Raw genomic sequence first — 15,259 nt, 5'->3', positions numbered from 1 at the left:
ATGCAAAAAATATTGTTCCACCAAAATATGTTCCCACCAGTTTCTCCATATATGGATGACGTCTCCACTGCAAGAAAGTGCCTTTTGGGGTGTGAAAAAAGGTGCAAGAATGATGTTTTGGATTGTGCTTTCGCTAATTTCTATACAATTGGACGTGTGAGCATTTGTTTTGGTACTTCGACAAATTTGCACGGTAGTCTATTCTTCGGTGAGAAAAGCAATAATAATCTCTCGCCGTACCGTCGGCGTACTCGTTCCAACACTATACCGGATCGCTATGTGGATAGTCCTCACTAACTCTCCGGTTCATGTTCCTCATCAACGACGGACTGCAGAATGTGACGTCGATGATAGACTCCTTGCCATCTCTGCGATATGTAGGGTAACCAACTTGATTTGGACCCCTACACATTTTGGACCCTCCTGGCGACATTTTTCTGATTTCTGAAATAAAAACAATGCCGCTGCTAATTCCTCCATTGGCTTCAGGAAAATAACATTGTTCAGCATCTATTTCACTGGTTTCCCGTCCGAAAAAGCGATATTTAGATGAAATTTCGAAGAAATTAGTTTGTTCAAGAAGGCGAGCGTTACAATGCGTTACGCTTAAAAGTATACATCACTGAAAATCTCAGAACGTACACAATAAGTTTTTGTCGAAATTGTGAATTTAAAACGCAGGAATCTTCTCATTGATGCATGCCAATAGAAAGATAAGACTTGGCTTCGACTCAATTGACCAGGGTAAATTAGAAATTTGACTTTGAAGAGACAAAATTGGGGGTGTCCAAAATGTGTACATTTGGGGGTCCAAAACGAAGAATATTTTCATTTCGGAAAATGACAAATTTCACTGATTTATCAATAACTGTAGCTCATTTCGAATTTCTATTTCATAAATAAGACTTTCATCTTTGAAATGGCGTCATTTCCGCCCATACGAACCTGTATTTCAATGGATATCAGCATATATTGGGATGCACTTTCTCTAGGGGTCCAAAATAGGACAGTTACCCTACTAACGGTACCTTCGTTGCACAGCCTGACGTCCAGCTTTGCCAATGACTCCAGCAAACTGTAACCTCTGGGGTTAGTCAGCCTGCTTCCCCACTCCACTGCCCAAGCGTTGAAGTCGCCTCCGATGATTACCGGTTTTCGGCCGATCAGCTTCTCCGTGAGTGAGTCCAGCATCCGGTTATAGTGCACCAAAGTCCATCTTGGGGGTGCGTAGCAGCTACACACGAAGATCCCGTTAATTTAGGAGATAACGAAACCTTCACTTGAGCTGTCTGTAGAGTACGCATCGATTGGATATAATGCTCGCAGTCTTAGGGCGAAACCTATTGAGTAGGGATATACCAATGTATTCAGCCGCAGGGAGAAACGTCAAATAAAGAGAGATTCACATGTTTACAAGTGGCACAGAAAGACGTGTTTTATTTGGACTGTTGGACTCTACATTGGCGACCAGAGGAGGGATTTTGTTTCATTCGGATGGTGGCGGAGCCCTAACGGTGCGGACAGGTTAGTGAAGGCGGTAGTTGAAATAGAGCTTGACCAACGTGTGTGCAGACTGAGTGTACTTATCTGAAAACAGTTATGAATGCATATGTATGTTTGGGTTGGGATGTAATGCAACGTTCATAATCGGTAACCGGTTTGCGGTTGAAAATTGAATAATTTTTATGCCGCGTTACTCGTATATTCAAGCGGTGGTGTAATTAAAGTGTAGAGATAGGTTATGATTTCGAGGTTGATGTTTTACTAAAGTAGTGTTGTTCATATCGATGGAAATGTCTAATGTGGAGAAAATGTACTTGGAATGATGGAATAAGGTTCTGGATACAGATGAGCTCCAATTCGGCACAGAGGAAAGAAATGTAATAGTACGTTCAGATTATGAGCTATATCACTTGATATAGAGCATCTTGACATCAGTGTTTGTACATCTAGTTTCCACTGGAAATAATGCATATGGCATCTCATGTCAAGATTCGCTATATCAAGTGATATAGCTCATAATCTGAACGTACTATAAGTAATAGTACGTTCAGATTATGAGCTATATCACTTGATATAGCGAATCTTGACATGAGATGCCATATGCATTATTTCCAGTGGAAACTAGATGTACAAACACTGATGTCAAGATGCTCTGTATCAAGTGATATAGCTCATAATCTGAACGTACTATAAAAATGCGTGGCTTGGTGAATTTGCTTGTTTTAATTAAATAAAGAGTTTGGTTATATAAAAAAATGGAAAATTGGTTTTATTTTTAATGCATGAACATCTCAGATTGATATGATTTATATTTTATATAAACAAATATATAGAGAATGAAGGAATAAAAATTGATGTTGATCTGTGGTGTATTGATAAGGTACTATGACCGTTCTGGAGATTATCATAAACTGAGGGGGTTTTATAAATGTGTGTTGATATTGCGACTAGTAGTTACTACTTTGGTAAAATGTCGTAAGTTATAGGATACGATTGGGATGTTTTCCTCAACTTCTGAAAATCGGTGGTTGTTGGCCAAAAGTGATAGAAATTGTTGTAAGCTGTTGGCTTCGACAGAAATGTTTCCTAAACTGCTGGTTTTGGAAAAGATGGTTTTTTTACCAAGATAGTGCTAGAAATTGTCGTAAGCTGTTGGCTTCGACTGGAAGGTTTTCAAACTGAGAGTTTGGAAGAGTGGTCGTTGACCACTTCGACTAAAGTGTTTCGTGACCTGTTGGTTTTGGAAGTTTTGGTGGTTGCTAACCACGGTAGGGCTAGAAATAGTCATAGCTGTTGGCTTTTGACTGAACTGGTTCCTTAACTGCTGGTTTTGGAAGGGTTAATGATTTTGACTATGAAATAGTCCTAAGAATTGTCGTAAGCCGTTGGCTTTGACTAGAATATTTCTAAACTGCTGGTTTTGAAAAAGTAGTAGTTGATTACTGTGGTATTTGATATTGTCGTAAGCTGTTGGCTTCGACTGAAGTGTTTCCTAAACTCCTGAACTTCAGGTGGCTACAATTCAGGAACCATTAGTCATAAGAATAAATAAACAAAAGTTGATCGTAATCGGTTAGGTTCGACTGAGATGGTGGTTTTAGAAGAAACGTCGATCGCAACTGAACGATTTAATCTGGAGAGTAGATCTGTGTATTTTGGGTAATGAAGTAATTAATATGATTTGGCTTTGAATAAAACACACAAGATACTAAGTCACTCGGCACTGTACACAATGTTGGTCAGGTTAACGTAAAATATTAAAATTCATATATTTTGGAAATTGGGGGTAATTGGTTTCCTATATGATATTCTTTCTCAAAGATATCACGATGGACATTTTGCGAGCAGTTCGACCATTCGACATGAATGTGGAGGAAAATCGGTTGGCATCCGAATGGGCCAAATGGAAGCGTCAACTTCAATGCTATTTTGAAGCGTGTGGCATAGTTAGCCAAACGGATCGGAAAGCCAAACTATTGTTTTTGGGTGGCCCAGATTTACAAGAGTTGTATGAGAATTTGCCGGACGCGAAGCGGGTTTCGTTTGCATTGGCTGACCCACCATATTATGATGTGGCAATCAAAGCTCTGGATGATCATTTTGAACCGAAAAGAATGATCGCTTACGAAAGATATGTGTTCAGACAGATGGCTCAGAAGCCATCAGAACGGCTTGCAGATTATGTCCTATGACTCAGAGTACAGGCAAAGCGTTGCGAATTCAACCCTGATAATTTTGAAGAGATGATTGTCGATCAGATTACGGAGAAATGCAATTCCGATGCATTGCGCATAGAAATCCTCAAAAGGGATAAAAGGTCATTGGGAGAAATAGTGGCACTAGGTACAACCATGGCAGATACGAAGGCAAAATCACAGCAGATGGCTAGGGAGATCGTGAGCAAAGAAGGTAGTCAGGTGAACTGGGTTGGTAATAAAATAATGACTAATAGACAGAAGCGGCCGGTTATGAAGAGAGGCGTGGTCATGTCATGTTTTGCGTGTGGCCATGAAGGACATCTAAAGGCCAGCAAAGTATGCCCGGCAAAGGATGTTCGATGCAACAAATGTAACGCTGTAGGTCATTTTGCAAGATGTTGTTTCAAACAAGGTTGGAAGTTGAATCAGGGTAATAATCGTTTACCTTCTTTCGGCAAACGCAAGTTTGAATCAAATGATGAAGCTGGTCCATCCAAACGGATTAGATCAGTCAGAGACGAAGCCGTAGAGGACGAGCAGCAGCAGAAATCAGAGGGATATATTTTTTACGCGATGGGCCGAAATGAGTTCCACTTTAAGGTTGGTGGAGTGATTATTCCAATGACCATAGATTCTGGCGCGGACGCCAACATCATTTCGGCAGATTCTTGGAAGCAAATGAAGGAAGCAGGTGTGAAGGTGCTTTCAATGTCTAAGCAGTCAGACAGAGTTTTGAGGGCATACGCTTCGAAGGATGTGCTTCCAGTTGTTGGAATGTTCCAAGCGGAGGTGGCCGCAGGTCAAAATCAAACCACGGCGACTTTCTACGTAGTGACGGGTGACAAACAATGTTTGTTGGGAGAATCTACAGCACGAGAGTTACAGGTACTCAAGATTGGATTCGATATAGCTGCGATCAAGACACCCAGGACGACATTCCCAAAAATCAAAGGTGTAGTAGCAGAAATATCTATCGATGAAACGGTGCAGCCAGTGCAACAGCCTTATAGGCGAGCTCCTTTCGCTCTGGAGGAACTTATCGAGAAAAAGTTAACATATTTGCTAGAGCAGGACATTATCGAACGCGTAAACCAACCATCCCGCTGGGTATCCCCATTAGTACCTGTGATGAAGGACTCAGGCGACGTCAGGCTCTGCGTGGATATGCGTCGCGCCAACAGAGCAGTTATCCAGGAGAAACATCCGTTACCGGTAATTGACGATTTGTTAGGCAGTATCAATGGTGCAGTACGGTTCTCAAAGTTGGACGTCAAGGACGCGTATCACCAAGTGGAACTCTCCGAGCGTTCACGCGAGATTACAACGTTCATTACCAAGTATGGATTATTCAGGTAATTCTTCCAACTAATGTATTCAATTACAAAATTTGAATAAATATAAACTATTTGAAACGAATCATTTATAAAATTAATCATGTTTTAGATATAAGAGACTTATGTTTGGTATCTGTTCAGCCCCTGAGCTTTTTCAAAAGATAATGGAATCTATAGTGGCAGGACTAGAAGGAGTTATCGTTTATCTTGACGATGTTATGGTGTTCGGCTCTACAGAAAAGGAACACGATTTACGGCTGGCCGCACTTTTGCAGCGATTGAAGGAATTCAACCTTCAGTTGAATACCCAAAAATGTCAAATCAACGTGACAAGCTTGGAATTTCTAGGGCATCAATTATCTGAAGAAGGCATAAGACCAACAGAGAGCAGGGTTCAAGCCATTAAGCAGTTTAGGCCACCAACTACTGTGGCGGAATTACGTAGTTTTTTAGGACTTGTCACATACGTTGGGAGATTTATACCAAATTTAGCTTCTAAAACAGATCCTCTTCGGTGTTTGTTACGGACCGGAGCTACTTTCAAATGGAGTCAAATTCACCAAGTGGCTTTCGACTCGATCAAAGCCGAAATAGAATCCACTCGATTCCTAGGCTTCTTCAACCCGAAAGACACGACAATCCTTATTGCGGATGCAAGCCCTACAGGGCTAGGTGCAGTGTTGCTACAAGAGAATACAGCGAAAGAAAAACGTATTATTGCGTTTGCAAGCAAAGCCTTAACAGACCTTGAAAGAAAGTACTTTCAAACCGAACGGGAGGCTTTGGCCTTAGTGTGGGCTGTGGAAAAATTTCGACTATATCTTTTGGGTACGACGTTTAGACTGATAACGGATTGTAAACCGCTGGATTTCTTGTTCTCGTACCGTTCCAAGCCGTGCCCTAGAATAGAAAGGTGGGTGCTGCGGATACAATCATTTCGCTTCCAAGTTGTGTACGAACCAGGAGCAACAAATTTAGCAGATGCATTGTCCAGGCTATCGATGGATCATCCGGTTTCATTTGATGGAGAAGAAGAGGGGTATATCCGATGTCTCGTGGCAGCAGCGATTCCGAATGCGATTACGGTTAAAGAAGTGGAGGAGGAGTCTATCAAAGATTCATCGATAAACGATCTCATTAATGCATTGGACGGAGGTCAATGGTCAGATTCTGTCAAGGCTTTCAAGCCTTTCGAGTCAGAATTGTACCGCTCCGGCAATTTGGTCTTGCGGGAGAGTCGACTGGTGATACCAATGGCACTCCGGAAAAGAATACTCCAACTGGCTCATGAGTCACATCCAGGAATTGGAACAATGAAAAGGCGCTTGAGGCAAAAGGTATGGTGGCCAGGAATTGACAAAGATGTCGAGAGAATGATCAAGAGTTGCAAGTCATGTGTGATTGTTTCTTCTTTAGAACCCCACGAGCCCCTCAAGCGAACTCTGATGCCAGAAAGTGCATGGGTAGACTTGGCGGCTGATTTCGTAGGCCCTCTGCCATCAGGGCACAATTTATTAGTTATTGTAGATTATTTCAGCCGATTCATCGAAGTGATCGTTATGAAACAGATCACAGCAGCTCTGACCGTGAAAGCTTTCCACGAGACTTTCTGTAGATTTGGAATGCCGGAGACATTAAAAACGGACAATGGTCCACAGTTTATTAGCGAGGAACTGGGCAAATTCTGTAAACAATTTGGGATTGAGCTCAGGAAAACAACTCCTTATTGGCCACAGGCCAATGGAGAAGTAGAACGAGTCAACGGAATGCTGGCAAAGCACCTTAAAATCAGCCAAGCAGAGGACACGGATTGGATCTACGCATGTGTGTACTTATGTACAATTCGACTCCCCATTCAACAACAGGAGTAGTTCCTGCAGCTCTGATGTTCGGCCGACTTCTGAGGGATAAACTTCCTATACTACACTACAACCCTCAGCATCATGTAGAAGAAGTCCGAGATCGAGACCGAGTTCAGAAAGACAAGGGTGCCGAGTATGCAGATAAGGGGCCATCCACAAAGTACGTCACGCTCATAGGGGGGAGGGGGGTTCCGAGCAGCGTGACGACTCATACAAAAATTTTAGAGGTTTAATACAAAAAGTGTGACGAAGGGGGGAGGGGGGTTCGAAAATCGCCGATTTTTGCGTGACGTACTTTATGGATCTTCCCTAATCGTCGGCGTGCTAGATGCAGATCACTACAACCTGGAGTTACTGTCGTTGTTAAAAGACCATCAAAAGAAAATAAGTTATCGTCTAACTTTAGTCCAGAAGAGTATATTGTAGTTGATAGTTCTGGTTCAGATGTAACGTTGCGTTCAAAGGTTTCGGGAAGAATAATTCATCGTAATATAGCTCATTTGAAAGTGCTAGAAGAAGGTGAAAATTACAGAGAAGATGATAAGGTACCAGAAGAGAATCAAGCGGAACAGGACCAGTCAGTAGTTGAAGTAACAGTAGAAAATACAATCGAGGATAGGCGCCCACGCAGGGCGACGAAACAACCGGCTCGTTTGAAAGATTTTAAGGTGAACAAGGTTACTATTTGAAGAAAAGAGGAGTTGTAGAGTACGCATCGATTGGATATAATGCTCGCAGTCTTAGGGCGAAACCTATTGAGTAGGGATATACCAATGTATTCAGCCGCAGGGAGAAACGTCAAATAAAGAGAGATTCACATGTTTACAAGTGGCACAGAAAGACGTGTTTTATTTGGACTGTTGGACTCTACACTGTCTGCCACTTCTTGAATAGAGAATTCGCCCATCACTTGGCTAGCCGCAATTCCCGATGAATCCGCCACCCAGTTGCCGTTGTCAGAAGGGATCCGATACGGTTCAGCAATAATTGCCACGTCACACATTGCTTCTGTTGTCGACTACCACAACAGTTGCTCAACAGGGCATTGGAAGCCACCCGTCGTATGATCGTTTCCGTCCTCCGGTTTGCAGAGCAGGCATCTTGGTTGCTTCGTGCAGTCCCTAGCAACGTGTCCTTCTTCACCACATTTCCTACATATACCGGACCTATCCGGGCCTTTGCAGCTTCGCGCCTGGTGGCCAAATGCCATGCATTTAAAGCATCGCTCCATCTGCTTGGTGACTCGTGGGGCGAATCTCAACGGGCACACCGACCATCCTACCTTCACCTTGCCCACCTCCACCATTTTGTTGGCAGCCTCTGCTGGTAGTCGTATCGCTGCTACTTGTGTGCAACCGTACGCTCTCCTCAGTCGAATCGTTTGCACTTCCCCCAGCTTGCATTGTGAGACCAGTGCATCCCTCAGTTCGTCTTCCGTCGTTATCTCGTCCAGGCCTCTGCACTCGACCACTGCTTCCTGCGTTAGAGCTCTTACGTTACCGTCACTGCCCAACGAATTGGCAATGAGCTCCCGGAAGGCCGAGCTCTTGATCGTGGGATCTTCCTTCAGCTCGAACAGCAACTCCCCCTTCTGGGTACGCCTAGTTCTCACCACTTTCTCATCCAAGTCTTTTAGCTCCGGGTCCTCTCTCACCTTCTTCAGGATCGCTGCGTACGACGTTTTATCGCTCGCTTCTACGATCAGGGCATCACCTTTAACTCTCTTCCGAGGAGAACGGCGTTTTTCTTTTTTCTTCTGTTCCTTCCTCTTGTGCGCACCCACGTACCAAAATGTAGCAAAAGTGTCACTCATTTTTCGGGCACTTATCCTCAACCGATTTGCTCGCAATTCGACTCAGACTTCTATCCCATTGTTTCCTATTGAAAATTGGCCAGATCGGACTATGGGCTCGGAAGTCATGGCCAAAATACTATTTTTATTCGCACGAGAAAGGCACCATCCCTGTTAGGTGGACTAATCTGGGTTTTGTTAAATATCGTGGCTGTGCATATGCTGAAAGAGCAAACCGTATCCGTGGTGGAGGTTGGTACTCGGATTCTGATGGGTTTTCCGCAAACGTGACCTTTAAGTGGTAATTTTGTGTAGGGGTTATCTCACCTATCTAGAGAGGCGAGGATTCTTTTTCGCAAATTTCATATCAATTTGTGTACACTGGATTTTGTTTTTACACGATTTACATTTTCTCAATTTTCCACTCATCCTAAATGTTTAACGTATATTAATTATCATGTGATTTTTCTTCGATTTATTCTGGATTTTTTGAAACATGGTGCGAAAAGTTTGATGGCAAATTGAAGTCACACGATCAAAAATACGAGCGAAAAAAAATCGTGTAAAAACAAAATCCTGTGTATTTCGAAACATGTGCTATGCATATGCACAGCCAAGATATTTAACAATAGAATCAAAATTTTCAAAATAATTATTCTTCCCTCAGTTATTTGAAAGCAGTACCGTCCTAGTCCACGGTATACAGACAACAAGGTAGGCTTGTTAGGAAAATTACATTTCAAGAATGACGCATATTTTATCGCAACGTGCAAAAGTAAGCATGCTGAGACCATAGAGCATCGTCTTGGTTCAGCTTGTGTGATGATAGCATTCAAATTGAATGTTTACATACGTGCTGAGCCTGCCTTGTTCTTTTATGCCGTGGTCCTGGTCAAGACAATGTCGAATATCACTCCTTCGCAGGGTTCGGATTTCTCACTCACTCACGCGACAACTGATCACTCCACCATGCATTTTATATTTTTACAGTGCGATAAACTCCGGCACAAGCGATGGTGCGAAAAATTGTTATCCTTCTTCCCATGCTTCGCGAAAATCAAATGCTGCTTACTTTGCCTCTCCAAGCTGATTGAATCTGACGATGCGCCACGATAAGCAGAAGGTTCAATACAGCAGTTTTTCTCTTCGCTTTCAATCAATTCATGTGGTGGTGTGGTTATAGTGGGCGCACTGAAAATTTTAAAATTGTTTTGGGTTCGAATCCCGTTGCGGTCCTAAATTTTTGTAAATATGCTTGTAAAATGTATCTGGTGAGGCGACGAGAAGGAAAATTTGTGGATTAAAATTAAATTATCCGGCGATCCGGCGCTCACGAATTTATCACCCGCCATTCTATCCGGATAAAAATGTTGTGTGAGAATACTTCCTCACAGGGGGATCATGAAAAATCACACTCCGCTTAATGGATTAATCGCAGGTTTTTATTCATATGAGTGAGAATTCCGAAGCCTGCTCCTTCGTTGTCCTCGATGCAGTATGACCCAGTCCAAAATAATAACTAGCTTTTGTATAGTAACATTCACATTTATTATTCCTGGGTTTTATTGGTACAACACAGTGTACACATCACATACAAATATAAGTAACTGAGTTACAATTATAACATTAAAACAGTACATTAATTTTATCCGAATATATAACCTATATTTATATAGAATCTACTCCTTCGTAATCAACTGCACGATCGTGCCGATCACTTTACGACCGTGCTCGTGATTTGCCAGGTTCAACAGCGGATCGCTAATTTTCAGCTCCAGCATTTTTGCCAGCTCCAACCGCAAAAACTTCATCATCTCCGCCACTTGATGCGTTTCGGCTTGCAGTGCGATCCACCCGTCCTCGAGAAAGATGACAAAGTCTCCGCCGTGCAGCTCTATCCGAAGATCACTGCCGGAGAACAGCACCATGGGAAGCAGTGGGATCATCGTAGTTTCCCGAATGAAAATCCTGGACGTTTTTACCTTTTCCTGGTACACCAAATAGGGGGAATTAAAGTGACCGTACTTGGAATTGATAGAAGAGGGATGCAGTGCGACATATCCATCTTGTTGGGTTTTGAAGCGAAGATCGGATGGCTGAGGAAGTCGAGGGACGGCACCCCCGGCCCCACTCACAAATGATTTCTCAGGAGTGAGAACCTTGATGACGTTCGGGTAAAGGGCGGCACATAGAATTGCAGCCAGAAGTCTATTGTTTTCTCCATTGGCGTTGATATCGGACCCGGTTAGTTCGAGGAGCTCGTCCTTGACGAACTTTCCTCGTCGACCGCTGATGTCGATGGATACGAAGCCGATCGAAATGAGCAACTCCAGGAATTGATACTTCATTTCACCTATTGTTTGAAGGGTTTTCGTTGACAGATAATTTTCCTCAGCGTAGCAATGCGCTGCATATCGACTTCTTTTGGTCGTTTCTTTCCACTTTCTGTAGGCGTTGAGCATCGTTAGATGATCACTGTTTGCAATGCCGAACTGACGTTTTCGGCTGTCTGCTTCATCCCGTTTGCTGAAGGGTGACACGAAGGGACTTTTGTGACTCAGACAGGCAGCTATGGTAAGCACACTGTCCAGGCATTGGAAGATCGCTCCAAAAAGCATTAGTTTACCTATTCGTACGTCGACCGGAAGTGTGGCCAAATGATGGCCGAGCGCTGTCAAGTTCTCATCCAAATCAAATGCTCCAACGTCAACCAATCGCTTTTTGGCGGCTTCGATGTTCTCTTCGGAAGGAGGTTCTATCGTGCCCATTAGGATCTCCTTCAGAGAACTGCCCTGCAAAGTTTCGAGAGTTTTGATTCTTAATAACAACGGCTCCAGTGGTATCCGATGGATTTCCGGAACCGGTTGTCCGAGTATGTGATTCGTAAATCGCGGTTTTGTGAACAGATGGATACAGACTCCAGGCATGACACGACCAGCACGACCTTTCCTCTGGAGCGCATTAGCTCGGGACACCCACACAATATCCAGGGATTCCATATTCCTATCAGAGTCGAATCGTTTCTCCTTCATTTGGCCACAATCGATCACGAACACGCAGTCATCGATTGTAACCGACGTTTCCGCAATATTGGTACTAAGAACAATTTTTCGCTTTCCCTTGGGTGCCTTTCGGAAGACGAGTGCTTGCTCTTCGTTGGTCAAGGTAGAATGCAATGGAACCAGGATAAATTTGCCTTCACGAGGACCGAACAGCTTGCTGTCAGTTAAGGCTTCATGGATGGTTTGAATCTCCGCTAAACCTGGGAGAAAAATTACGATGGAACCTTCCTGGGGCCAGCCGTGATCAGTTCCTTCGACGATATACTTTAGGACGTGTTCAATAAGCTCAGGATTTATGCGGAGGGGGTCTATCAAGTAGAGGGTTTTACAAGTTGCTTTTGAATAGTCTGAAAAAAAAAAAAAATACTTGTATTAGTCAGTTGCAGGACTTGTTTGATTGGGATTGACACTTACCTGAATATCTTGCAAACATGTCTGCCATCTTCAGGTTTTCGTCCTTGATCGTCTTGGCCGGTGCAGCGTTGGCAGCTTTTACATCGGCATATTCCAGCTCTTGCAGTAATTGCTCTTCCTCACCTTTGCGAAGCTTTCGACAGTATTGGGAATCGGCTTCCAGTACGAATTCGCTTTTTTCAAGGATGTCTTCGAGGAAGAGCTGTTCAACGGGGAAGGTCCGTCCTGGAATATCTAATACAGGGACGTCACCGAAATAGGACGAAAAAAGGGTTGAGTTAAGGGTAGCGGACATGAGAATAACTTTGAGATCCGATCGTTTTTCCAACAGCTGCTTCAGGATTAGTAGCAAGAAGTCTGATTCCTCAGACCGTTCGTGCACTTCGTCCACAAGAATGTGGGTGACGTTGCTCAACATCGGTTCGGATTGTAGACGTCGCAGTAAAATTCCTGTCGTACAAAACGTTAACCGAGTGGATGAAGAGATTTTGTTCTCCAGTCGGATCTGATAACCGACTGTGTTTCCAACTTTTTCAACACGTTCATCGGCCACGCGCTCTGCAACTCCAATGGCGGAGATTCTCCTCGGTTGGGTGCAAATAATTTCAACGTGGGGTACTTTCCCGTCCAGCATTGACGACTGGTACAGCCAATTATCCAGAATGAACTGGGGCACTTGGGTGGATTTGCCGCAACCAGTTTCTCCACTAATAACCAAAACTGAGTTAGATTCCATTGCCGAAATTATGTCGCTCATTTTGTTCCAAGCTGGAAGTTGTTTCCGATGTCGTAGCATGTCCTTGTAGCTAGCGTTGTTTTGTTTATCCATAAACTTACGAATGATGTTCAAATCCTCTTTTTGCAGTTGTTCCGGATTAGTCTTAGCTCCAGCTGTACGGCTAGTTATTCCCATCTGATTGTGACTTGGAAGATCTTCGATCTTGAGATTGTTCATTTCGTCAACTTCCGGTACAAAGAACAACGATCTGCGTGGATCTGGGAACTGATATCGATCCAGCTCGATAAATCTTTGAATTTCTTCATCATTCTGCAATAATTCTGCGATGGAATAAACACATGGCATTCCATCCTGTGTTATGCTTAACGATTCTTGAACCAATCTACGACAGATTCGGAGCATTAGTTGCTGCGGAATGTCTGCACAAGTTGTTTTCAAAAAAACTAACGGCGCTTCGTAAGGATATTTGCTGTTCTTCTGGAAACGTATCTCCAAAAAGAACCAATTCGGATCTTCTTCTGATTTCTCTTTCTTCTCTTTAAACATCTCTTCTTCCTCGGAATCAGAACCGTGCGAGAAGTAGCATTTGTTTCCGTACCTGCACTTTCCCTTAGCAAAATTCCAACACGGTTCCTTTTTCGGTTTCTTTTTCTTTCCGGCCATTTGTCGTTTACGTTGCTCCTCCTCTTCCTGCTTTTTCCTCAGCTGTTCCATTTTCTTAACCTCCGACGGACTGTGTCCCATCAAGTGATCAATCTTAAACTTCAACAGCCAAACCCGATCGCGCTCCTTCTCCACAAACAACTTGTCGTAAATCGATTCCAGCGCTTCCTTCTCATCCACTCGCATCTGCCCCAGTTCTTCTTCACTGAAATCACATTCCGCTTTCACCGGATCAACCGGTGGAGGGAAGTATTTCTCGAACAGCAACGCCAATGCGTCATCCACATCCCCCTTGCAATGGTCCAACGCTTCCTCGCAGTGTCCCTTAGCGAAGCCATAGCTCCCCAGCTTAATTAACGCAAACATCCGGAACTTATCCTCGTTCGAGTTCCCCGTCTTCTTCACGTTGGAAAAATCACATCCTCCCTGGATGACCAAGTTCCCCCGGTCTTGCCAGTAGGCTTTCTTCATGCGGCCACCCTTGTCTTCGTATTTGGAAATGTCTCCCAGCTGGAACGAGTCCCCGTGGATGGCTCGCAAGGTGTCCATCACCATGTCCTGCGAATCTTGCTTCAAGCGAAGGACTTGCAACTCTACCTTGACGGGTGCCTTCGTAGGGGGAGGCTCGAGTGGGGCATTCCTAGCAGAAATGGTAATTTAAGGATCAATTTATTTCACAATATGTTGCCACCAAAAATTGATGGTCTGTAGGTGAAAATACTTACGTCGAACGCGGATCGACGATTGTCCGTAGGAAGCAGTCACTGATCAGTTGCTTGCTTTCACCGTCCATTTTATGGAAATAGCTTTAAACGTAAAAATCCCTTCAATTATTCCTGGGGGTAAACGATGGAAAACAAATTGCGAACACTAATGCTGCAGCACGCAAAAATTGAAAAATAAAGACAACGTGTGAATGCAGTGAAGAAATGTCAAAACCAGCTGATGTGTGCGCCATGTTAGCTTTCGTTTTTTTCTCTCCTCTCTCACCTTTTTTCACTCTCTTTTTTACCTTTTTTACGAGTTGAGCTGCGAGTGGGGTGTTTTTGGGTGGAAAATTATGAAAAATGTAAACACTCGGGTGGTGCTGATCAACTAGACACGGAGAAATTAAGAAAAGGGTTTTTATTTCCATGTATTAGGCCGGAACAAATTATATTTTCATCTTCTGTCTCAATCCCCTCGATTTTTTTTGCCTTAATTTTATTAATTGAGGGGAAATTCAGAATGTTATTGGAAAAATAATAAAGATTTAGCTTGCCCAGAAATTTCTTTAAGAAAACCGATGAGTTTTGCAATTTTATCTAATTATTTATTTATTTTTTATTACCCCTTCGTTATTGAAAGACTATAGCCAGGATGAAAGAGAAATTCACGCTTAACTTTTCAAAAGGATCTAAGTAACATTTTTTTTTATGAATCAATTTGAATATTGCAATCAACAGACCAATATAAAAGTTTTTCATTGCAGTACTCAATTTATACAGTATTGACCCGATTTTGTCACTCCCCGATTTTGTCTACCCCCGATTTTGTCTACCCCCGATTTTGTCTACCCCCGATTTTGTCTACCCCCGATTTTATCACGTTTTCGACCCGATTTTGTAACCCCAAAAAATTTTGAAAATTTAAAAAAATTTAGTGGATCTTTTTATTTTTGTTGGGGGCAGCAGGGACTATGTCCAAGTGCTT

General features: G+C 43.1%; 2 protein-coding genes across 2 annotated transcripts; one reads left to right on the top strand and one right to left on the bottom strand.

Moving 5' to 3' along the window:
• Positions 1–2,804: 2,804 nt before the first annotated feature.
• On the top strand, positions 2,805–6,906 carry LOC134221555 (uncharacterized protein K02A2.6-like). The gene is made up of 2 exons (XM_062700748.1): positions 2,805–5,053; positions 5,145–6,906. The coding sequence occupies exons 1-2, from the start codon at positions 3,747–3,749 to the stop codon at positions 6,904–6,906; spliced, it is 3,069 nt and encodes a 1,022-aa protein (XP_062556732.1). The 5' UTR covers positions 2,805–3,746.
• Positions 6,907–10,213: 3,307 nt separating this feature from the next.
• LOC134226593 (putative ATP-dependent RNA helicase DHX57) lies at positions 10,214–14,494 on the bottom strand. Its single transcript, XM_062707463.1, has 3 exons — positions 14,293–14,494; positions 12,166–14,207; positions 10,214–12,098 (listed from the first exon to the last, which is right to left on the bottom strand). Exons 1-3 carry the CDS (start codon positions 14,358–14,360, stop codon positions 10,369–10,371), a joined length of 3,840 nt encoding a protein of 1,279 aa, XP_062563447.1. The 5' UTR covers positions 14,361–14,494; the 3' UTR covers positions 10,214–10,368.
• Positions 14,495–15,259: the final 765 nt, after the last annotated feature.

The sequence above is a fragment of the Armigeres subalbatus genome, chromosome 3 (assembly GCF_024139115.2).
Source record: "Armigeres subalbatus isolate Guangzhou_Male chromosome 3, GZ_Asu_2, whole genome shotgun sequence".
In the NCBI taxonomy this organism is placed as follows: domain Eukaryota; kingdom Metazoa; phylum Arthropoda; class Insecta; order Diptera; family Culicidae; genus Armigeres; species Armigeres subalbatus.
Note: the sequence above shows the minus strand (reverse complement) of the source record. Positions and strands in the feature narration are given on the sequence as shown.